This window comes from Hippocampus bargibanti, linkage group LG06, assembly GCF_051943395.1.
Source record: "Hippocampus bargibanti isolate YZ-2025 linkage group LG06, ASM5194339v1, whole genome shotgun sequence".
Lineage (NCBI taxonomy): Eukaryota > Metazoa > Chordata > Actinopteri > Syngnathiformes > Syngnathidae > Hippocampus > Hippocampus bargibanti.
In genome coordinates, this window is record NC_142739.1 from 26,573,942 (window position 1) to 26,597,539 (window position 23,598).

General features: G+C 39.3%; 1 protein-coding gene across 1 annotated transcript; it reads left to right on the forward strand.

The window, feature by feature from the left end:
- Positions 1-1,596: 1,596 nt before the first annotated feature.
- On the forward strand, positions 1,597-23,527 carry pklr (pyruvate kinase L/R). The gene is made up of 11 exons (XM_088998502.1): positions 1,597-1,751; positions 4,475-4,639; positions 6,859-6,950; positions 7,057-7,188; positions 8,388-8,574; positions 12,744-13,017; positions 15,434-15,593; positions 15,672-15,838; positions 17,523-17,589; positions 22,277-22,391; positions 23,266-23,527. The coding sequence occupies exons 1-11, from the start codon at positions 1,748-1,750 to the stop codon at positions 23,370-23,372; spliced, it is 1,470 nt and encodes a 489-aa protein (XP_088854628.1). The 5' UTR covers positions 1,597-1,747; the 3' UTR covers positions 23,373-23,527.
- The last annotated feature ends 71 nt before the right edge of the window (positions 23,528-23,598 follow it).

Genomic DNA, 23,598 nt, shown 5'->3' on the forward strand with positions numbered 1-23,598 from the left:
TGTTAAATCAGACAAACGCACGCCTCGTTCGTATTTCTCAATGATCTCCTTCTCCTCGTCTGTAATTTTGTTTTGTGTCTTCTTCGGCTGAACACAAGCCTGTGGTGGGGTCTTTTTCGGTCCCATAACAGCAAAAGGATCCGTTTTAAATCCTTGGAGACGATCGACGTGTGCGCTCAGAAAGGGGGTGTGGAAAGGTAGGCCGGCTAGGGCGCTGTTCGGTCGTGTGGTTTGGTGTTCTTCCGCCGAAGATTACTCCGCCAGCCGTGGTGGGGCGGCGCTCCATGTGTATCCCGAAAAGTAGTGCGTATGCCAAGGTTTAATTTTCATAAATTGAACGTTCGTAAACCAAAAAATTCGTAAGGCAAGGTGTTCGTCAACCGAGGCCCCACTGTATTTATTTTCTATCTAAATGCTATTGGATTTTATTCAATTTTATTTCCTTTAAAAAAATATTTTGTCTAAATTATATCTATTTCAGTGTCCTTTTACTGTTTATGAAAAATTCTTGTGCATTCATTATTTTGCATGAATTTTTTTTTGCCTTCGTCTTATATTAGAAATGTACAGTTCAAAATAAATACATAAAATAAACAATAAACTGGCCTTTTTCCACATGTATTTTTTTAAACTGCAAGACAAATTTTAAATATGCTAAATCATTAAGAAAAAAAAATCGATGTATGTGCGTGTGTGTGTACACTGTATGTCTGTGTGTATGTATGTATGTATGTATGTATGTATGTATGTATGTGTATGTGTATATATATGTATCTATATATATTTATATATGTATGTACAGTATATGTATGTATGTACAGTATATGTATGTTTATATATATATATGTGTGTGTGTGTGTGTGTGTGTGTGTGTGTGTGTATATGTATATGTGTATGTGTATATATCAAGCAAGATGGAATTTATGTGTGTGAATGAGAGGGATCCAAGTGTACATATATAGTATGTATATTTATTCACAATACATTTCCAGTTTCTTCCCACACTCAATGTCACCCTGTGTGGAAATTTACTGGGAAAAAATGTACATATTTTCCACTGTGAGACTAATAAAGGCATATCCAATCCAATATTTGGGGCCATTTTCCTCCTCTTTGAAATTCTAATTTGTGATTGATTGAGAACAATATAAAATGGTTTGATTTTATGATGGTACACCAATTTTCAAACTTTTTTCAAGATATCAGTTAAGCTTGGAAAATATTTCAAAGGAAAAGAACGAGAATGAAAAAAAATCCTCGCCTTTGATTCGTGTCATGTTCCCCGTGACCTTTGAGTGGGACGGTTCTGCTTGATCTCACACATTGTGTGTTTCAGTTTCTATGCAAATTGCATAACGCTCCGGCGATGCCACAAATAGATAAAGGTCACACTGACCTTAACAGCGCTTATGTGGTGTAATCCACATATAAAACTCATTTGCTTTCTTCCATTTTGACCATCCTAATACCAAAGTCCTAATGTGATGTTGCGTATGTGTGTGTGTGTGTGTGTGTGTGTGTGTGTGTGTGTGTGTGTGTGTGTGTGTGTGTGAAGGTTTGAAAGGGTTAATGAGACAGTCAGGTGGGGGCGTGGCTACACGACTGATTATGACAAGTGTGGTGCTGAGTGGAAACACTCAGTTTAAGACCGAGGCGACATTGGAAAGTCATTTAAAATATTCCCAATATATTTATTTAAGAAAAAAGAAGTACAATAAAGCAACAAGAGGTGCCTGCTGGTGTCAAAATGGGTGAGCGAATCTTTATTTTTTTCACCATATTGCATTTTTTTAAGACACAAACCTTGTTATTGGCCTCATGGTAGCTGCAGTATGTAACTAATTTATTTTAATTAGATTAAATTGTGCCTTGAGATCAAAAAGCACAAACAGTGGTGTATCTCAAATCATCTTTACCTATAGAAATGAATGGAAATGCCGTTAATCCGTTCCACCTTCATGACTGCGATATTCTTCCCGAAATACTGTAACTCACCTGGGGTTCTCTCACGCAATAATTCATTGAAGGTTGACTTGCGTCAGTCAGATGACTACATTTGACGGGTGACATGTTATATGACCTCCCTTATAGCAGCTTTGTATGTGACCCATTGTTGGTCTTATCTGCTTCAACGTGCTCTCCCCTCCTGGGCATCAAACTTGCGAACAGCCTGCTTCATGTATATACAGTACAAAGAAAATGTGCGTGCATGCAGCGGTGGGTCACGTGGAGGTCGCGGGGGAACAGAGACGTGAGAGAGGAAAGAAGGTGGAGAAGGTTGAGTTCCAGCACCTCCTCCAAGCTTCTTTTTGTGTCATCCTAATCGGTCGAGGCGCCGAGAATGAAAACCTTTCCAATGGTCATCCCGGCTCGATTCCAAGCCTCGTTGATTCGATACAATCGCTCATCGTCATGACACAAAATACAATTCCAGTCTTATTTTAAGCCTTGAGATAGAAGTGACCCAATTTTCCAATCATGCGAGAGAAATCATTTGGAAAATTCTGACATTTTTTTTTTCTTGCATACGCTTCAACAAATACAAAACGATGAGGAATATTTTCTTTAAAAAATGGCCCATCTCAAGTCTCTTGTCAAAATAAACCGAAAATAACTTTCAAACGTGTATATACAGTGATACCTCGGTTTACGAACCCCTTGGCTTACGAACTTTTCGATTTACGAACGTTACATTTATGAAAAATGTACCTTGGCATATGAACTTTACCTTGGCTTACGAACTTTTTTCGTACACGGAGCTGCCTCAATGAGTATTGTGTCGTTCGCCAATGATGTATGTGTATATATATGTATGTGTATATATGTATATATATGTATGTGTATATATGTGTATATATGTATGTGTATAAAAGTATATATATATATGTGTGTATGTATGTGTATATATGTATATATATATGTATGTATGTGTATATATGTATGCATGTATATATATATGTATGCATATATATGTGTGTGTGTGTATATATATATATATATATATATATATATATATATATATATATATATATGCTCCTTCCATATATATATATATATATGCATATATATATATATATACAGTAAAGTCTCGTTATATCGATATCGGATATATCGATAGTCCCGGTTATATCGATACTATTTCTATGCACGCACGGAGAAAATTACATGCAAACAGGGTCGGATATATCGATAATCCCGGTTATATCGATATTTTTTCAGACTCCCTTGAATATCGATATAACGAGACTTTACTATATATATATATATATATATATATATATATATATATATATGCATGTGTGTGTATATATATATATATATATATATATGCATGTGTGTGTATATATGTATGTATGTGTGTGTATATATGTATGTATGTGTGTGTGTGTGTGTATATGTATTTTCCCCCTTTTTTGCAATTGTCAGCCTGCAATGGATTTCGTTTGCAATGAATGAAGTAGGCAGTACAGTAGTGCAATCTGAAGTCCGTTAACCTTTCCCCTTGAATGAAAGACATAACGTTGAACTCACTGACTTCACAAATTGGCAGAGTACATTTTTATAGTGAGCAGCACGCCGGAGTTGTCCCGTCGATGCCGATAAGACATCTTCCTACCAATAGATAATGCGTCTTATTGCCTGGATGACATTTCGGGATCACTGACCCCATTGCGACAGCAAATGTCCATGATCCTTTGAGCATAAACATCATGTAAATGTCTTTCCTGTTAAATGTCAAGCCCCCCCCCAGGCTCCTTCCATTCTACTCAAACGTGACTGTCGGAGCAAGATATTGATCGGGACCGTCTGTCTTACATTTACAATCGCTGGGGGGGGGCTACATTTATATTCTCCATCATTGGCTACGCAATCTATGGGTTGTGGGACAGAGGTGGTTAGAAGATTTGAACTGAAAGAACGTCTTTCACAACAAATTGATCAGAAAGTGCAAAAACAATTCTGTCCACATTGAGGTTGATTTTTGTTTGTTTGAATATTTTGTTGTGAATTTTTATATTTGTGTATTTATTTCATTTATTTATTCATTGTTCATGTATTATTTTTATTTATTTATTATATTAGTATATTTATTTATTGTATTTATTTTGTTTGTCTATTTATTGTTCTTTTATTATTCTTGTTTGTCTGAATATTTTTGTGTTTTTGTAATTTATTTTGCCATTAATTTATTTATCGTTCGTTTATTATTGAGTTTTTTTTTTATATTTTTGTGTATTTATGTTTGTATATTTATTTTATTTGTGTATTTTCATATTTATTTAATTATTTATTTTATTTATTTATTGTTTGTTATTTTTGTTTGTTTGAATATTTTTATTTGTATGTGTATGTATTTGTCTGAATAGTTTTGTATGTATTTTTTGTATTGGCATATATATTTATTTTATTTGTTTGTTTATTTGTTTGTTTTTTTATTTGTATTTATCTCTTTGTTTCTTTCTTTTGTGTACAGCTCGCATTAGACGATACTCGGAGGCCATGACGATGCCCGACTCTTTCATCCAGCGCCAGCAGCTGGACGCCAGCATGGCCGACACCTTCCTGGAGCACCTGTGTCTTCTGGACATCGACCAGGAACCCATCACGGCCCGCAACACCGGCATCATCTGCACCATCGGTTAGTCGCACACCTGCTCGCTGTCAAGAAAAGACCATCTCGTGTGTTCGCTGGCGAGTGAGCAGCAGCTTGTCAAACGCGATCGCGCCCTGCACGCGTTAGTCGGCCAACTGTCACTCTGACTTGTCGACAGATTGCCCCCCGTTTCGTTCGAGAACAGCGACATCACACTGAATTATGTCACATATGCAGCAGGGGACTTTTTTCCTGATAATTCTTGCAGTAAATATCTTCAGTGTGGTATTTTGCAGTGTTGGGCCGTCGGGGCCTTCAAGGCCTTCTCTGCTGGCCTAACTATCTGAATCAAGGACTTACTATTCGACAACTATCAAACACGTTCAGCAACTATTATCGAACGCAGTGGTGGGCCATCAGGGCCTGCAAGGCCTTCTCTGCTGGCCTAAATATCCTCATCATGAACTAACCGACATCTATCAAACGCGTTCAACAACTATTACCGAACGCAGTGGTGCGCAGTCAGGGCCTGCAAGGCCTTCTCTGCTGGCCTTAATATCTGAATCAAGGAGTAATTATACGACAACTATCGAACGCGTTCAACAACTATTATCGAACGCAGTGGTGGGCCGTCAGGGCCTTCAAGGCCTTCTCTGCTGGCCTAACTATCTGAATCAAGGACTTACTATTCGACAACTATCGAACGCGTTCAGCAATTATCGAACGCAGTGGTGGGCCTTCAGTGCCTGCAAGGCCTTCTCTGATGGCGTAAAGATCTGAATCAAGGACTAACTATTCGACAACTATCAAACGCGTTCAGCAACTATTATTGAATGCAATGGCGGGCCTTCTCTGATGGCGTAAAGATCTGAATCAAGGACTAACTATCAAACACGTTCAACAACTATTATCGAACGCAGTGGTGTGCCGTCAGGGCCTGCAAGGCCTTCTCTGCTGGCCTAAATATCCTCATGAGCTAACCGACATCTATCAAACGCGTTCAACAACTATTACCGAACGCAGTGGTGGGCAGTCAGGGCCTGCAAGGCCTTCTCTGCTGGCCTAAATATCTGAATCAAGGAGTAATTATACGACAACTATTATCGAACGCAGTGGTGGGCCGTCAGGGCCTGCAAGGCCTTCTATGCTGGACTAAATATCCTCATCATGAACTAACCGACATCTATCAAACGCGTTTAACAACTATTATCGAACGCAGTGGTGGGCCGTCAGGGCCTGCAAGGCCTTCTCTGCTGGCCTAAATATCTGAATCAAGGACTAACGCGTTCAACAACTATTATCGAACGCAGTGGTGGGCCGTCAGGGCCTTCAAGGCCTTCTCTGATGGCGTAAAGATCTGAATCAAGGACTAACTATTCGACAACTACCAAACGCGTTCAGCAACTATTATTGAATGCAGTGGCGGGCCTTCTCTGATGGCGTAAAGATCTGAATCAAGGACTAACTATTCAACAACTATCAAACACGTTCAGCGCAAGGCCTTCTCTGCTGGCCTAACTATCTGAATCAAGAAGTAACTGCAAGGCCTTCTCTGCTGGCCTAAATATCTGAATCAAGGACTAATTATACGACAACTATCGAACTAACGAACTATGTGACAACTATCGAACGCGTTCAGCAACTATTTTTGACCGCAGTGGCGGGCCGTCAGGGTCTGCAAGGCCTTCTCTGCTGTCCTAAAAATATCTGAATCACAGACTAATTAATTATATTTTGTCCATGAATTCTTATGAAAAGGTTCCAAATTGTCTTACAGCTTCATTTCATTGCTTTTTCCTTTGTTGTGCTGCTTCCAAATGTGTGTATTTAACCAGCCGTCCTCATTTCAAGCTGATATAACTCCAGCCCCATATAATTTAGGAATTAACTCTTTTTTTTTTTTCGGCTGAATCTAGAGCGTCTAAGGTTCTTACGCTGCATTGAATGTTTATGTAGTCCTAGAACTCAATATTCTGTGTGTTTTGAAATTCGATTTACAGTGACAAAAGCCCTGGCACTGGACTGGACACATTTTTGCACATCGTCTGGTAGTGAATGAGTTAAAAACAGTATTTTTTTTTTTAAGTCACAAGTTATTTCCTGTCCAACGCCACCCTCTAGTGGATGTGTAGTAATATCACACCAAACTTGCAGCTGATTGATTCAGACATAGGACTACTGAAGGCTTTGGAGTGACATGCCCGGCCCGCCACTCGTATGATGAAATGTATCTAAAATATATTTGTTTCTATCCTTCCTTGAAGGTCCCGCTTCCCGATCCGTTGCCAAACTCCAAGAAATGGTCAAAGCTGGGATGAACATCGCACGTTTGAATTTTTCTCACGGTTCCCACGAGGTGCGTGTTTGTGTGTGTGTGTGTGTGTCGGTGTGTGTGTGTCAACGCGGCGTTCAATTGTTTGCGTTTTCTCAACACTCTCGACGTGTTCCGATTTGTCTGTCAGTACCACAGCGAAACCATCAAGAACATCCGCGAGGCGGTGGAGACGGTGACCTCTGACCCGCTGTACTATCGCCCTGTGGCCATCGCCTTGGATACCAAAGGACCAGAGATACGCACTGGATTGGTCAATGGGGTAAATCGTACAACGCAGATCATCTTTGTGGCTGCTTTGTTTTTCTTGTCATGACATCTTTGTGGCTTGTTTCGGTGGAAATATCACAAGGATGTAAAAATAAGAACACTTCATCATAAAATCGATGGTGTCAAAAGCGGTCCAGGTTCTGAAGAAGCAACTTGTCGTCCATGACACTCCCGCCACCATTTTGACAAATAAAATGCTGTGGGAAATTTAAGACATCTGTAATGAGACGCACAGTGTGTTTGTGTTGGTGTGTGTGAGTGTGTTTGTTTTGGTATTTATGTACAATTGTGTGTTTGTGTGGGTGTGTGTATGTGTGTGTGTTTGTGTGTTGATGTTTGTGTACGTGTACATGTCTGTGTGTTTTTGTGTTTATGTACAATTGTGTGTTTGTGTGTGTGTGTTGATGTTTGTGTACATGTACATGTCTGTGTGTTTTGGTGTTTATCGCCAAGTGTGTGTTTTAGTGTTGATGTTTGTGTGTGTGTGTGTGTGGTTTGTGTGTGTATGTTTGGTTGTAGGTGTTTGTGTACATGTGTGTGGTTTGTGTGTGTGTATGTGTGTTGGTGTTTGTGTACATTAGTATATTTGAGTGGTTTCTGTATGTGTGTGTTGGTGTTTATGTACAAGTGTGTGTTTGTGTGTGGTTGTTTTTGTGTGTTGATGTTTGTTTACATATGTGTGTGGTTTGTGTGTGTGTGTTGGTGTTTGTGTACATTAGTATATGTCCGTGGTATGTGTATGTGAGTGTGTGTTGGTGTTTATGGTCAAGTATGTGTTTGTGTGTGGTTGTTTTTGTGTGTTAATGTTTGTGTACATATGTGTGTGGTTTGTGTGTGTGTGTGTGTTGGTGTTTGTGTACATTAGTATATGTCCGTGGTATGTGTATGTGAGTGTGTGTTGGTGTTTATGGTCAAGTGTGTGGTTGTGTATGGTGGTTTTTGTGTGTTGATGTTTGTGTACATATGTGTGTGGTTTATGTGTTAGTGTTTGTGTACATGCGTGTGTGTGGTTTGTGTGTGTGTTGGTGCGTGTGTTTGTATGTTGGTGTTTGTGTACGTGCGTGTGTAAGTGTGGTTTGTGTGTGGTTTAATGTTCGTGTGTGCGGAGTGTGTTTGTGTACATGCATGTGTGTTGGTGTTTGTGTACATGCGATTACGCACTACAACACTGACGTTTGTTTGTTTGCGAAGAAAGTGGAGGAGGAAGTGAAGCTGGAAAAGGGCAGCCATGTTCGCGTGGTGACGGCACAAGCTGACAAAGACTCCACCGACGGCAAGAACATCTGGCTGGACTATCCCGACCTACCGCGGGTTCTCCAGAATGGCGACAAGATCTACATCGACGACGGCCTCATTGGACTTAAAGTTCTGGAAACTGGTACGAAATTGGTGTCGGACCGTCTGGTGTGCTGCGCAGTTAGCCTCCCGTCCACTAGTGGTGACAAATTTGACTTTCAAATGCAATGTGAATGGATCAGAAGAAATTTGTGATAGAGATTAGACGGAATAAGAAGTTACAGTAAAGTCTCATTATATCGATATTCAAGGGAGTCCGAAAAAATACCGATATAACCAGGACTATCGATATATCCGACCCTGTTTGCATGTAATTTTCTCCGTGCGTGCATAGAAATAGTATCGATATAACCAGGACTATTGATATATCCGATATCGATATAATGAGACTTTACTGTATCATATTTCAAAGTTTCATGCTTAGCTGGCCAACCAAACAACAGGCCCGCAGTCAAGGTGCAGATGGCTACAGTCAATCTGAGTGAAACAGACACAGCCCAGTTAAACTGTCATCTTCATCTAGGAGATCTGGCCTTGGACAGAATTTAGGACTTGGGAATCTCCTTTGTCACAGGAGGACTTGAAAGTCCCTCACAGGAAGAACTCATTAGCCAGGTTACAAATTTATCAGTTCATGGAAAAGACAACCAATTAAAATATCTATGTTTTATTGCTGGTGCTCAGAATGTCCAGGGGTGTGGTACAGTGAGACCTCATCTTACAAACACCTCATCAACGCGGCGTTCAATGTGTTTGCGTTTTCTCAACCTCTCGACGTGTTCGATTTGTCTGTCAGTACCACAGCGAAACCATCAAGAACATCCGCGAGGCGGTGGGAGACGGTGACCTCTGACCCGCTGTACTATCGCCCTGTGGCCATCGCCTTGGATACCAAAGGACCAGAGATACGCACTGGATTGGTCAATGGGGTAAATCGTACAACGCAGATCATTTTTGTGGCTGCTTTGTTTTTCTTGTCATGACATCTTTGTGGCTTGCTTCGGTGGAAATATCACAAGGATGTAAAAATAAGAACACTTCATCATAAAATCGATGGTGTCAAAAGCGGTCCAGGTTCTGAAGAAGCAACTTGTCGTCCATGACACTCCCGCCACCATTTTGACAAATAAAATGCTGTAGGAAATTTAAGACAACTGTAATGAGACGCACTGTGTTGCTGTGTGGGGTGTTTAGTTTGGTTTATGTACAATTATGTGTTTCTATCTGTTGATGGTTTCGTCCGGTTGACTGATATGGTCAACGTGTAACATCGACTGTTTGTAATTTGTGTTTAGGTACAATTGCGTGTTTGTGTGTGTGTTTGTGTGTGTGTGTTGTACGTGCTGTTTGTTTTGGTGTTTATCTCCAATTGTTTTAGTGTTGATTTGTTGTGTGTGTGTGTGTGTGTGTGTGGTTTGTGTGTGTACTGTCTTGGTTGTGGTGTTTGTGTACAATGTGTGTGGTTTGTGTGTGTGTATGGTGTTTGTGTACATTAGTATCATTTGTGGTTCTGTTGTGTTTTGGTGTTTATGACATTGTGTTTGTCCGTGGTATGTGTATGTGAGTGTGTGTTGGTGTTTAGGGTCAAGTGTGTGGTATGTTTTTGTGTTTAATGTTTGTGTACATATGTGTGTGGTTTGTGTGTGTGTGTGTGTGTGTGTGTGTGTGGTGTGTGTGTTGGTGTTTGTGTACATTGGTATATGTCCGTGGTATGTGTATGTGAGTGTGTGTTGGTGTTTATGGTCAAGTGTGTGGTTGTTTTTGTGTGTTAATGTTTGTGTACATATGTGTGTGGTTTGTGTGTTGTGTGTGTGTGTGTGTGTGTGTGTGTGTGTGTGTGTGTGTGTGTGTTGGTGTTTGTGTACATTGGTATATGTCCGTGGTATGTGTATGTGAGTGTGGGTTGGTGTTTATGGTCAAGTGTGTGTTTGTGTGTGGTTGTTTTTGTGTGTTAATGTTTGGTTTGTGTGTGGTTTGTGTGTGTGTGTGTGTTGTGTGTGTGTGTTGTGTGTTGGTGTTTGTGTACATTAGTATATGTCCGTGGTATGTGTATGTGAGTGTGTGTTGGTGTTTATGGTTCAAGTGTGTGTTTGTGTGTGGTTGTTTTTGTGTGTTGATGTTTGTGTACATATGTGTGTGGTTTGTGTGTGTGGTTGGTGTTTGTGTACATTAGTATATGTCCGTGGTATGTGTATGTGAGTGTGTGTTGGTGTTTATGGTAAGTTGTGTTGTGTGTGGTTGTGTGTGTTATGTTTGTGTACATATGTGTGTGGTTTGTGTGTGTGTGTGTGTTGGTTTTGTGCTTGTTGTCGTGGTTGTGTTGTGAGTGTGTGTTGGTGTTTGGTAGTGTGTGGTTGTGTGTGGTGGTGTGTGTGTGTTCGTGTTCATGTACAATAGTGTGTGTGAATGTGTATTTGTGTTGTGTGTGTGTGTTGGTGTTTATGGACAAGAGTTTGTATGTTGGTGTTTGTGTACGTGCGTGTGTATGTGTGGTTTGTGTGTGTTTTAATGTTCGTGTGTGCGGAGTTTGTTTGTGTACATGCATGTGTGTTGGTGTTTGTGTACATGCGATTACGTACTACAACACTGACGTTTGTTTGTTTGTTTGCGAAGAAAGTGGAGGAGGAAGTGAAGCTGGAAAAGGGCAGCCATGTTCGCGTGGTGACGGCACAAGCCGACAAAGACTCCACCGACGGCAAGAACATCTGGCTGGACTATCCCGACCTACCGCGGGTTCTCCAGAATGGCGACAAGATCTACATCGACGACGGCCTCATTGGACTTAAAGTTCTGGAAACTGGTACGAAATTGGTGTCGGACCGTCTGGTGTGCTGCGCAGTTAGCCTCCCGTCCACTAGTGGTGACAAATTTGACTTTCAAATGCAATGTGAATGGATCAGAAGAAATTTTGTGATAGAGATTAGACGGAATAAGAAGTTACAGTAAAGTCTCGTTATATCGATATTCAAGGGAGTCCGAAAAAATATCGATATAACCGGGACTATCGATATATCCGACCCTGTTTGCATGTAATTTTCTCCGTGCGTGCATAGAAATAGTATCGATATAACCGGGACTATCGATATATCCGATATCGATATAATGAGACTTTACTGTATCATATTTCAAAGTTTCATGCTTAGCTGGCCAACCAAACAACAGGCCCGCAGTCAAGGTACAGATGGCTACAGTCAATCTGAGTGAAACAGACACAGCCCAGTTAAACTGTCATCTTCATCTAGGAGATCTGGCCTTGGACAGAATTTAGGACTTGGGAATCTCCTTTGTCACAGGAGGACTTGAAAGTCCCTCACAGGAAGAACTCATTAGCCAGGTTACAAATTTATCAGTTCATGGAAAAGACAACCAATTAAAATATCTATGTTTTATTGCTGGTGCTCAGAATGTCCAGGGGTGTGGTACAGTGAGACCTCGACTTATAAACACCTTAACTTACAAACTTTTCGTCTTAGAAACGTCAAATTTCTGAAAATTAAACCTTATAATAAGCACTATTTTCATAATACACACCCACACCGGCTGGCGGAGTGATCTTCGGCGGAAGCACACGACCGAACAGCACCAGAGGTTAAGTTACCAACAGTCCTTATGGAAGGTGACTCTCCTTCCATCAAAAAGTAAATAAAACTTTATTTTACAGCACAGTTTATTTCTTTAATTACAGTCCTCATGTAATGCGCCTCTCTTTCCAAACAGCAATTCCCTTTGACCTTCGACCTCCAACGCCATTCCATCAAGCCATAAATGACCATCACAAATGTAAATAAAGTGACTGTATGATGCAATGCAGTGTATTTCTTTCATTAAAATACAATAGCACATTTATTATACATAGAATAAGGTATGTTGTGTGTAGTTTTAAGGCTTATTTATTTTATTGGAAACTCTGGAACGGATTATTCCCATTTTAATGGTTTCCTATGGGAAATTTCTTTTTGAGATACACACTTTTCACCTTACACACTGTCTGGGAACCAATTAAGTTCGTAAGTTGAGGTCTCACTGTATTATAATCAATGAAACTATGTTTTACTAATGTGTCACTTTAATTTGCATATACTCTCAATAAATAGCCTGGCAGAGGGCTGCAGAATTCAGGCGTCTGTCATGAATAACTACATCTGCTGCCGGCAGTAAAATACAATCTTTGTCCACAGTCTTTGTCCGCAGTGTCTGACAATTTGTCAACGAAATTTGAAGATGTCAGCTCAGATATCGCCGACTGTGCAGGTCCGGACTGGGTGGATACGGTGGTGGAGGCCGACGGCGTCCTCTGTAGCCGCAAAGGCGTCAACCTGCCCGGCTGCGACTTGATCGGCATGCCGGCGGTCAGCGAACAAGACGAGGCCGACCTGAGATTTGGCGTGGCCCAGGGAGTGGACATCGTCTTCGCCAGCTTCATCCGCTCCGCCAAGGACGTCCGTGACGTCAGGCGAGCTCTCGGCCCGCATGGGAAGAACATCAAGGTGATCAGCAAGGTGGAAAGTCGCCAAGGAGTCCAGAAGTGAGTCCACATTTAACCTCTTTTGCTCCCTTTCCCGAATTTAGAATAATAATAAGAATAGTAGTAGTAATAGTAGTAATAGTAATAATACTAATAGTAGTACAGTAAAGTCTCGTTATATCGATATCGGATATATGGATAGTCCCGGTTATATCGATACTATTTCTATGCACGCACTGAGAAAATTACATGCAAACAGGGTCGGATATATCGATAGTCCCGGTTATATCGATATTTTTTCGGACTCCCTTGAATATCGATATAACGAGACTTTACTGTAATAGTAATAGTAATAGTAGTAATACTAATAGTAGTAATAGTAATAGTAATAGTAATAGTAATAGTAATAAATTTCATTCATCAGCGCCTTTCAAAACGCTCAAGGTCACTTCCGAGAATTGAAAATATGATGTGGTGCGCCATTCCCGAATTTGTTCGGTTTTAGTGTTTTCATGCTTGGGTGCCGATAAAGCGCTTGTCAGACCTCTAGAAATGTTTTTTTTTTCTTTCCTTTCGCAAAGGAGCAGCATTTCTCTTTTGTCCATGTTAGCGCTTTATTCCTGCTTCAGGTAAGGTTAAAGCGCTATATAAACCAATATATATATGTATTGCATCTTACTTTGTACATCCGTCCTTATTTCAAGCCCCGATAACTCCAGACCCATATAATTTAGGAATTAACTATTTTTTTTCTGATGAAAGAAGAGAGTCTCAGGTTTTTTACGCTGAATTGAATGTTGATGTAGTGCTAAAACTCAATATTCTGTGGGTCCTGGAATTCGAGTGAATTTATTTATTTATAGTATATTTATGTATTTATTTGAATCTATTAATTTTTTTATGTGCCTATTTATTTATTTATTTATTTATTTATTTATTTATTTCCCAAAACTCACAATTCTGAGAGTCCTGGAATTCAAGTGAAAATGACAAAAACCCTGGCACTGCAGTGGACACTTTTTTTTTGCACGTCAGGCAGTGAATGGGTTAACATACTATAAACAACATCATTAAAAAAAAAGCCAATGCCAGTGGACTGAAATACCTCTTGGAAAAAAAATCGTAATTTCTTTTGGTTTTGGTTTTTGAGTTTTGAAAGGTGCTTAGAAATAAAGTTTATTATTATTATTATTATTATTTATATGTATTGCATTGTATTTTAGACAGCCGCCCCCATTTCAAGCTCAAATAACTTCAGACCCATATAACTTAGGAATTAACTCTTTTTTTTCTCTGATGAAAAAAGAGACTCTAAAGTTTCTTACACTGAATTGAATGTTTCTGTAGTCCTAAAACTTAATATTCTGTGGGCCCCGGAATTCAAGTGACAATGACAAAAACCCTGGCACTGGAGTGGGAAACATTTTTGCACATTTCTGGCAGCGAATGTGTCTGAAAACTCGCGTTGCACCAGAAAGAGCCAGAAGAGGGCGTCCAAGCTCCATGTCAGGAATTTATCAGCCCGTGGAAACGGTCTGATTCATTCCGCACAGGAGCTTGGTGGCCATTTTGTGCCTCTTTTTAGGTGATACATTTCCCCCCAATGTTGCCTCAAAATGGCACGGAATAAATTCTTTAATCGATTGCAAACATGTATGCTTTCCTCTTCAGGCTATTTGAATCATATTCATAACTGGATGTGTAACAAGAAAGCATATTCTACGAATCTAAAGCCATTGTTTTGATTCTCCAGCAATGCAAGATGTCTTGGTGTGACGTCACGAACTGGGGGCGGGACTTTAGGAAAATGCCCAATTCGCAGCTCAATTTCTTTTTGCAGATTTTGGACACTTTAAGTCATTTTTATTGGTGTTTTGCATTTGAATACAAATATTATACTGCGTGTTTTTGGGTATTTTAGATGCTATAAAACGTTTTTCTGATGTCAGTTAAGAAACAAAAAAGTGACGTCGGTTGTCCTTTAACTAAACAAATTATAATCAAAAATAATCCTGCAAACTCTTGCGCTTGACCGTTTTGCCTACCCTGTAGGGCACATGTGTCAAAGTCAAGGCCCGTGGGCCAAATCCGGCCCGCCACATCATTTTTTTCGGCCCGCGAGAGCAAATCAAACTTGTTAAATTCCACGATGATTGCTAAAATCTGAGCCAAAATTTCATATTTTTGGATGTCAACCACAATAAAAGTCATTATTCTTGACTTCAGATTTTAAAACGAGTTATTCCTTAATTTGCTGTGTGCTCTATATGTAATATTTGAAGGGATTTAAACATTCTAATGGGTTCCCCAAATTCATAACGGCCCTCGAGAGGAAACCATAACTACAATGTGGCCCGCGGCAAAAAATGACTTTGACACCCCTGCTGTAGGGCGTCCATGACTAAATTACGACTATGTTGAAACCAAATTTGGCACTAGCTTTTTTTTTTTTTTAGCTGAGCTGATGTGGCGTGTGTGCACAGATGCTGGAGAGCATGATGGTCCATCCTCGGCCAACGCGAGCAGAGGGCAGTGACGTGGCCAACGCCGTTCTGGACGGAGCCGACTGTGTGATGTTATCTGGCGAAACCGCCAAGGGCCTGTTTCCCGTGGAGGCGGTCGCCATGATGCACTCGGTGGGCTCGTGTGTTTCTCACTGCCCCCCCCCCCCCCCTTTTCCCCTCCTTACTGACTGTCTCATCCCGTGCTGTCAGATTTGCAGGGAGGCAGAGGCGGCTATTTTCCACCAGCAGCTATTTGAGGAGTTGCGTCGCCTGACTCCATTGTCCTCGGACCCCACAGAGGTCACGGCCATCGGGGCCGTTGAGTCGTCCTTTAAGTGCTGCGCCGGCGCCATTATCGTCCTCACCACGGGTGGCAGGTGGGCCCTTTGACCTTTTCCGTACAATTGACTCAAAAAAACAACAACAAAAATTGGTATACAGTGGTTCCTTCCATCACAAATGAATTGATAACATGTACAAAACAAACATCAAGTGAGTTTCTGACGCAGAAAAAACGGCTAACCTCCTCGTACTTAATGCTAACATACAATATGTGACACCACAGACAAATATGCTAACGATTAGCATATCCGCGGCTGCATTGTTAACCTTAAATATGTGTACACAAACACTGCAGCAACACTTGTGGAAAAACAATAGAACAAGACGTGTGGGTTTTGTTTATCCTCTGTGAAGAATAATGCAATACAATACATACAGCGCTTTAACAACAGCTGAAGCTGGAACGAAGTGCTTAATATGGACAACTATCATAAACACAACATCAAAATAAATACATAAATACATACAATAAAATAAACACCTAACTAACGAACTAGCTCATTAACTAACTAACTAACTAACTGACTGACTGACTGACTAACTAACAAATGAGTAAATGAATAAATCTATAAATGAATACATGAATAAAAATAAAAATGAAAATAAATATGAATATAAATATAAATATAAATATAAATATAAATGTAAATGTAAAAATAACAATTAAAATTAAAATAACAATTAAAATTAAAATTAAAGTTAAAGTTAAAATTAAAATAAAAAAAATTTAAAAAAAATAATTAAAAAAAATAATAATGAAATAAATAAAGAACGGCTGATATTATTGTTTGATACACAAATTAACTCAAATACACAATATCCGTGCGAACGTTTTATACTTTCCCGAGGTCCTTAAGTCGTTTTATACTGTCCCTTAGACTCTCTTCTTTCATCAGAAAAGAAAGAGTTAATTCCTAAATAGTGTGGGTCTGGAGTTATCTGAGGTTGAAATTGGGACAGCTGTCCAAAATACAATACAATCCATACATATTAATTTATACAGCGCTTTTTACAACAGCTGAAGCTGGAACAAAGCGTGAACATGGACAAAAGGCAAATGCTTCCCCCTTGTGGGAGTGAAAAACATTGCCAGAGGTCTGACCAGCGCTTTATCGGCACCCCCCCGCAAGAAAAAACAAAACCCAAACAAATTCGGGAATGGCGCTCCACGTAATGCTTTTCAACTCTCGAAAAAAATCGGGAATGGTAGTGAATGAGTTCTATGAAGTTATGAAATGATTGTATATTTTCAATTTTTATTTTTGACGGCGGCTTTTTTTCTCATTTTTCAACACACTAAACATTTTTCACATCATTGTCATATTTATAATAATAATAATAATAATAATAATAATAATAATAATACATTTCATTTATAAGCGCCTTTCAAAACTCTCAAGGACACTTTGCAGGCACACGATATTTTTTCTTTGGGTGAGCAGCGGCAGCCACACGCGCCAGTGTTGACCCAACCCAGAAATAACATAAAGTAAAAATAAATAAATAAATAATATGACAACACAAAGACACAGAGAGTCATTCATTCTTTAGCACTTTCTGTACCCTCTTTGTGACATGAAGCAGTTCTAGATGAAAGAGGAAAGGATCAAAGCATCCTTTTCAGCAGTGGATCAGGGACATCACAGTGGAATGTGCAGTGCACGTCTACTACAAGCTAAATGTTGAAAGCATTAAGTGTGTGTATGTGTGTTTATACAGGGCGGCCCACCTCCTGTCCAGGTATCGCCCCCGTTGTCCAATCATCGCCGTCACCAGAAGCCCGCAGGTACACTCAGTTCAATCACACACTATCCGAGTGCCTGGAAAATGAGTGATGGATGACTGACAACTTTGTTAGCAGTGTTAGCGGCTCACCCACAGAAACATCAAATTGCTCGTTAACTCATTCCCCGCCAGACGATGTGCAAAAATGTATCCACTCCAGTACCAGGGTTTTTGTCATTGTCACTCGAATTCCAGGACCCACAGAATAATGAGTTTTAGGACTACATAAACATTCAATACAGCGTTAGAAATCTTAAACTACCTTCTTCCATCAGAAAAAAAAAAGACTGAATTCCTAAAATATATGAGTCTGGAGTTATCGTGTGGCTTCCACTGCTCACCCGCAGAAAAAAATATCCTGTGACTGTAAAGTGTCCTTGAGAGTTTTGAAAAACGCTTAGAAATGAAATGTATTATTATTATTATTATTATTATTATTATTATTATTATTATTATTATTATTATTATTCCATGCAAAATCTAGTACTGAAGCAACTTGCAAACAAATTCACCTCATGAACGACATTATTATTATTATTATTATTATTATTATTATTATTATTATTATTATCTAAGCTTGAAATGAGGGCGGGTGTCCAAAATACAATAATCCTTAACTCATTCACTGTCAGACGATGTGCAATAATGTGTCCACTCCAGTGCCAGGGTTTTTGTCATTGTCACTTGAATTCCAGAACCCACAGATAATTGAGTTTTAGGACTATATAAACATTCAATTCAGCATTAGAAACCTTAGAGTCTAAGGCTTAGACTCACTTCTTTCGTCAGAAAAAAAACGAGTTCATTCCTAAATTATCTGGATATGGAGGTGTCTGAGCTTGAAATGGGGGCAGCTGTCCAAAATACAATGCATACATATTGGTTTATATAGCGCTTTTGAAGCTGGAACAAAGTGCTCACATGGACAAAAGGGAAATGCTGCCCCCTTGTGGAAAGGCAAAAAAATTGCCAGAGGTCTGACTAGCGCTTTATCTGCATCCAAACAAGAAAAAAAAACAAAATCCGAACAAATTCAGGAATGTTATCTCCGTCCTATTTTCAATTCCCGAATGAATTCGCGAATGGCAGTGAATGAGTTAACATGAGACGGAATTTAATTTTGGTGCGTTTATGTGACTTATTACTTGTCCATCATTTTTCGAAGGATCGAAAATAGCCTGAAATGCGGGCCGTGAGCGGATTAGAAATGTGCAGACATGTGAGTCTTCTGTCATAAATCCAGCCGTCGCGTGCTACGCGGCGCCACCTGGAGGTCAGCGGTTAGGTAAATGGCCTGCAGCGTCACATCTGGTTTTTGGTGTGGTCGCGTTGGTGGCAACTGAGCTGCCTTTGAAGGCGCTAACAAGGGGTCGGGGGTCAAATATCCCACAACTTCCAAGTCCCAAGGTGTTGATTTCATCGCTATTTTCTTTTAGCAACCTTTGAAGGACAACCGACGTCTCTGGACAAGTTGTGTCCATAATTTGTAAAACGGCTTCAAATGACTTCTACTGAGCGTATTTTACAAAGATTCCACCGTATATAGCTATATTTTACGTTTTAAGACTCGCGCTGAATATTCCGGAAGTCTTGTTTTTGAGTTGGTGACGAGTCCGTATGTGACGTCACTGAAGGAACGCCCCTGACCGAAAAAAAGGGCACATTGTAGCAGTCTTACCATCACGGCAATGCATTTTGCTGTACTTTGGTCTGAAAACGTCATGTTGAACCAAAAAGAGGCAGAAGAGGGTGACAAAGCTCCATGTAAGGAATTAATTAGCCTGTGGAAACGGGCTGATTAATTCCTTACACGACTTTGTCGCCATTTTCTGCTTTTTTTGGGTGCGACATTTCCCACCCCTGATGCCTCAAAATGACACAGAATAAATTCTTTCATCGATTGCAAACGTATGCTTTCTTCTTCAGAACTATTTGAATCATATTTATAACTGGATGAGTAACAAGAAAGCATATTCTCTGAATCTGAAGCCATTGTTTTGATTCACGAGCAATGCAAGACGTCTTGGCGTGACGTCACGAACATGGGGGCGGGACCTTCTGAAACTGGCCACGTCCGGTTTCAAATTGAAGTACTTTTTAGACACTTTAAGTCATTTTTATTGGTGTTTAGCATTTGACTAAAAATATCATACTGCATGTTTTGGGTATTTTAGTTGCTATAAAACTTTTTTCTGACGTCAGTTAGGAAACAAAAAAGTGACGTCGGTTGTCCTTTAAATAAACCCCAGAACACTACAATTGATCTTCAGTGTACACAAACCAAAAAAATGGGCAGGGTTATAAAATTATTTTAAAATATAATGTACGAATTTAGAGCGACCTTTGGTCGAGTGGTGAGTACGTCGACCTCAAAATACGGACATCCTGGCTCCAATCGAGTCTGCAAATTCAGTATGGGATTTCTCCAGGTACTACTTTGTTTACCTCCCACATCCCAAAAACATGCATGGCAGGCTGACAAAACACTTTTTCATGCCCAAAAAATGTCACAATAGTTGTTTTTTTTTTTAATCGCAGCGTGCTGTCTAAAACGTGATGTTGTGGCATTGTGCAGGTGGCGCGGCAGTCGCAGTTACTGCGAGGAGTCTTCCCCGTCTTATTATTATTATTATTATTATTATTATTATTATTATTATCTAAGCTTGAAATGAGGGCGGGTGTCCAAAATACAATAATCCTTAACTCATTCACTGTCAGACGATGTGCAATAATGTGTCCACTCCAGTGCCAGGGTTTTTGTCATTGTCACTTGAATTCCAGGACCCACAGATAATTGAGTTTTAGGACTATATAAACATTCAATTCAGCATTAGAAACCTTAGAGTCTAAGGCTTAGACTCACTTCTTTCGTCAGAAAAAAACGAGTTAATTCCTAAATTATCTGGATCTGGAGGTGTCTGAGCTTGAAATGGGGGCAGCTGTCCAAAATACAATGCATACATATTGGTTCATATAGCGCTTTAACAAAAGCTGAAGCTGGAACAAAGTGCTCACATGGACAAAAGGGAAATGCTGCCCCCTTGTGGAAAGGCAAAAAACATTGCCAGAGGTCTGACTAGCGCTTTATCTGCATCCAAACAAGAAAAAAAAACAAAATCCGAACAAATTCAGGAATGTTATCTCCGTCCTATTTTCAATTCACGAATGAATTCGCGAATGGCAGTGAATGAGTTAACATGAGACGGAATTTAATTTTGGTGCGTTTATGTGACTTATTACTTGTCCATCATTTTTCGAAGGATCGAAAATAGCATGAAATGCGGGCCGTGAGCGGATTAGAAATGTGCAGACATGTGAGTCGTCTGTCATAAATCCAGCCGTCGCGTGCTACGCGGCGCCACCTGGAGGTCAGCGGTCAGGTAAATGGCCTGCAGCGTCACATCTGGTTTTTGGTGTGGTCGCGTTGGTGGCCACTGAGCTGCCTTTGAAGGCGCTAACGAGGGGTCGGGGGTCAAATATCCCGCAACTTCCAAGTCTCAAGGTGTTGATTTCATCGCTATTTTCTTTTAGCAACCTTTGAAGGACAACCGACGTCTCTGGACAAGTTGTGTCCATAATTTGTAAAACGGCTTCAAATGACTTCTACTGAGCGTATTTTACAAAGATTCCACCGCATATAGCTATATTTTACGTTTTAAGACTCGCGCTGAATATTCCGGAAGTCTTGTTTTTGAGTTGGTGACGAGTCCGTACGTGACGTCACTGAAGGAACGCCCCTGACCGAAAAAAGGGCACATTGTAGCAGTCTTACCATCACGTCAATGCATTTTGCTGTACTTTGGTCTGAAAACGTCATGTTGGACCAAAAAGAGGCAGAAGAGGGTGACAAAGCTCCATGTAAGGAATTAATTAGCCTGTGGAAACGGGCTGATTAATTCCTTACATGACTTTGTCGCCATTTTTTGCCTTTTTTGGGTGCGACATTTCCCACCCCTGATGCCTCAAAATGACACAGAATAAATTCTTTCATCGATTGCAAACGTATGCTTTCTTCTTCAGAACTATTTGAATCATATTTATAACTGGATGAGTAACAAGAAAGCATATTCTCTGAATCTGAAGCCATTGTTTTGATTCACGAGCAATGCAAGACGTCTTGGCGTGACGTCACGAACATGGGGGCGGGACCTTCTGAAACTGGCCACGTCCGGTTTCAAATTGAAGTACTTTTTAGACACTTTAAGTCATTTTTATTGGTGTTTAGCATTTGACTAAAAATATCATACTGCATGTTTTGGGTATTTTAGTTGCTATAAAACTTTTTTCTGACGTCAGTTAGGAAACAAAAAAGTGACGTCGGTTGTCCTTTAAATAAACCCCAGAACACTACAATTGATCTTCAGTGTACACAAACCAAAAAAATGGGCAGGGTTATAAAATTATTTTAAAATATAATGTACGAATTTAGAGCGACCTTTGGTCGAGTGGTGAGTACGTCGACCTCAAAATACGGACATCCTGACTTTGATCCTGGCTCCAATCGAGTCTGCAAATTCAGTATGGGATTTCTCCAGGTACTACTTTGTTTACCTCCCACATCCCAAAAACATGCATGGCAGGCTGACAAAACACTTTTTCATGCCCAAAAAATGTCACAATAGTTGTTTTTTTTTTTTTTTTTAAATCGCAGCATGCTGTCTAAAACGTGATGTTGTGGCATTGTGCAGGTGGCGCGGCAGTCGCAGTTACTGCGAGGAGTCTTCCCCGTCCTCTTTCACCCTCTACCAGCGCCCGTCTGGGCGGACGACGTTGACAACCGTGTGAACTTTGGAATAGAAATAGGTGAATATTTATTTATTTATTTATTCAATTAGTTATTCGTTTATTCATTCATTTATTTATTCATGTATTTATTTATTTTTATGTATTATTTATTTTGTATGTAGTTACACAGCTATTAATGTATTTATTTATCACTATTTATTTATCCATGTATTGATTTTTATTTTTATCTGTCCTATATTTATTTATTTATTTATTTATTTATTTATTCGTTTGTTTGTGTGTTTTTGTTTATTTATTTTTTGTCTTTAGTTATTTGTTCATTTATGTTATTTTATGTATTGTTTTTTTTAATTTTTATATGCCTTGTTTTTATTTATCGTTTTATTTATTTATTTATTTATTTATTTATTTATTTATTTATTATACAGTTGTCCAGTTAGTCATTTATTTATTCATCTTTTTTAAATTTCTTTAATCTGTCCCATATTTATTTTTTTGGGTGTTTTTATTTATTTATGTATGTATCTTTTATGTATTTATATATTTAATTTTTATTTGTGTATTTCATGTAGTTATTTATTTATTTATTTGTGTATTTATTGTTTTTAAACGATTTACCAATTTATCCCGCTCTTATTTATTTATTTATTTGTTTGTTAATTGTATCTGGGCCATATTTATTTATTTCGTCTTTTTATTTATTTATTGGATTTTATTTATGTAATTATTTGTTCATGTATTTGTTTATTTAATTAATTATTGGTTTTTATTTTTTTTCTGCCCTATATTTATTATTTGGGTTATTTTTATTTATTTATTTGATGTATTTATTTAATTTAATTATTTATTTATTGGGCGATATTATGTTCTGACTTTGGTACAAATTTCAGATCCATCCCTACCAAATTATTATTATTTTTGTGCGAAATAGGCAAGGCGAGAGGATTCTTCAAAGAGGGGGACATGGTGATCATTGTGACCGGTTGGATCCCGGCATCGGGTCACACCAATATCATGAGGGCCGTCAACGTCACGTAGCTATCAAGAGAGGGGGGGGGCGTTTTCGCCCAATACTTTTACATTACGCACCAGTGGAATCTGTGAAGCTAGGTGACATTTCCACTCAGGTACGTTGTGTGTCTGTTTTCAAAACTATGACTCCGATTCAGCCAATAAAACTTGAAGCAATGGTCTCCTCTCTCCTCTTGTGCTCGGGATGGGAAGCCATCCTCGCTCATAGATAAATAGATTTTTTTTCAATTAT

Coding starts and splice junctions, on each gene's coding strand:
- pklr (XM_088998502.1), top strand. Junction 13,018..15,433: donor AGTCGCCAAGGAGTCCAGAA/GTGAGTCCACAT, acceptor ATGTGGCGTGTG/TGCACAGATGCTGGAGAGCA. Junction 17,590..22,276: donor CCGTCACCAGAAGCCCGCAG/GTACACTCAGTT, acceptor GGCATTGTGCAG/GTGGCGCGGCAGTCGCAGTT.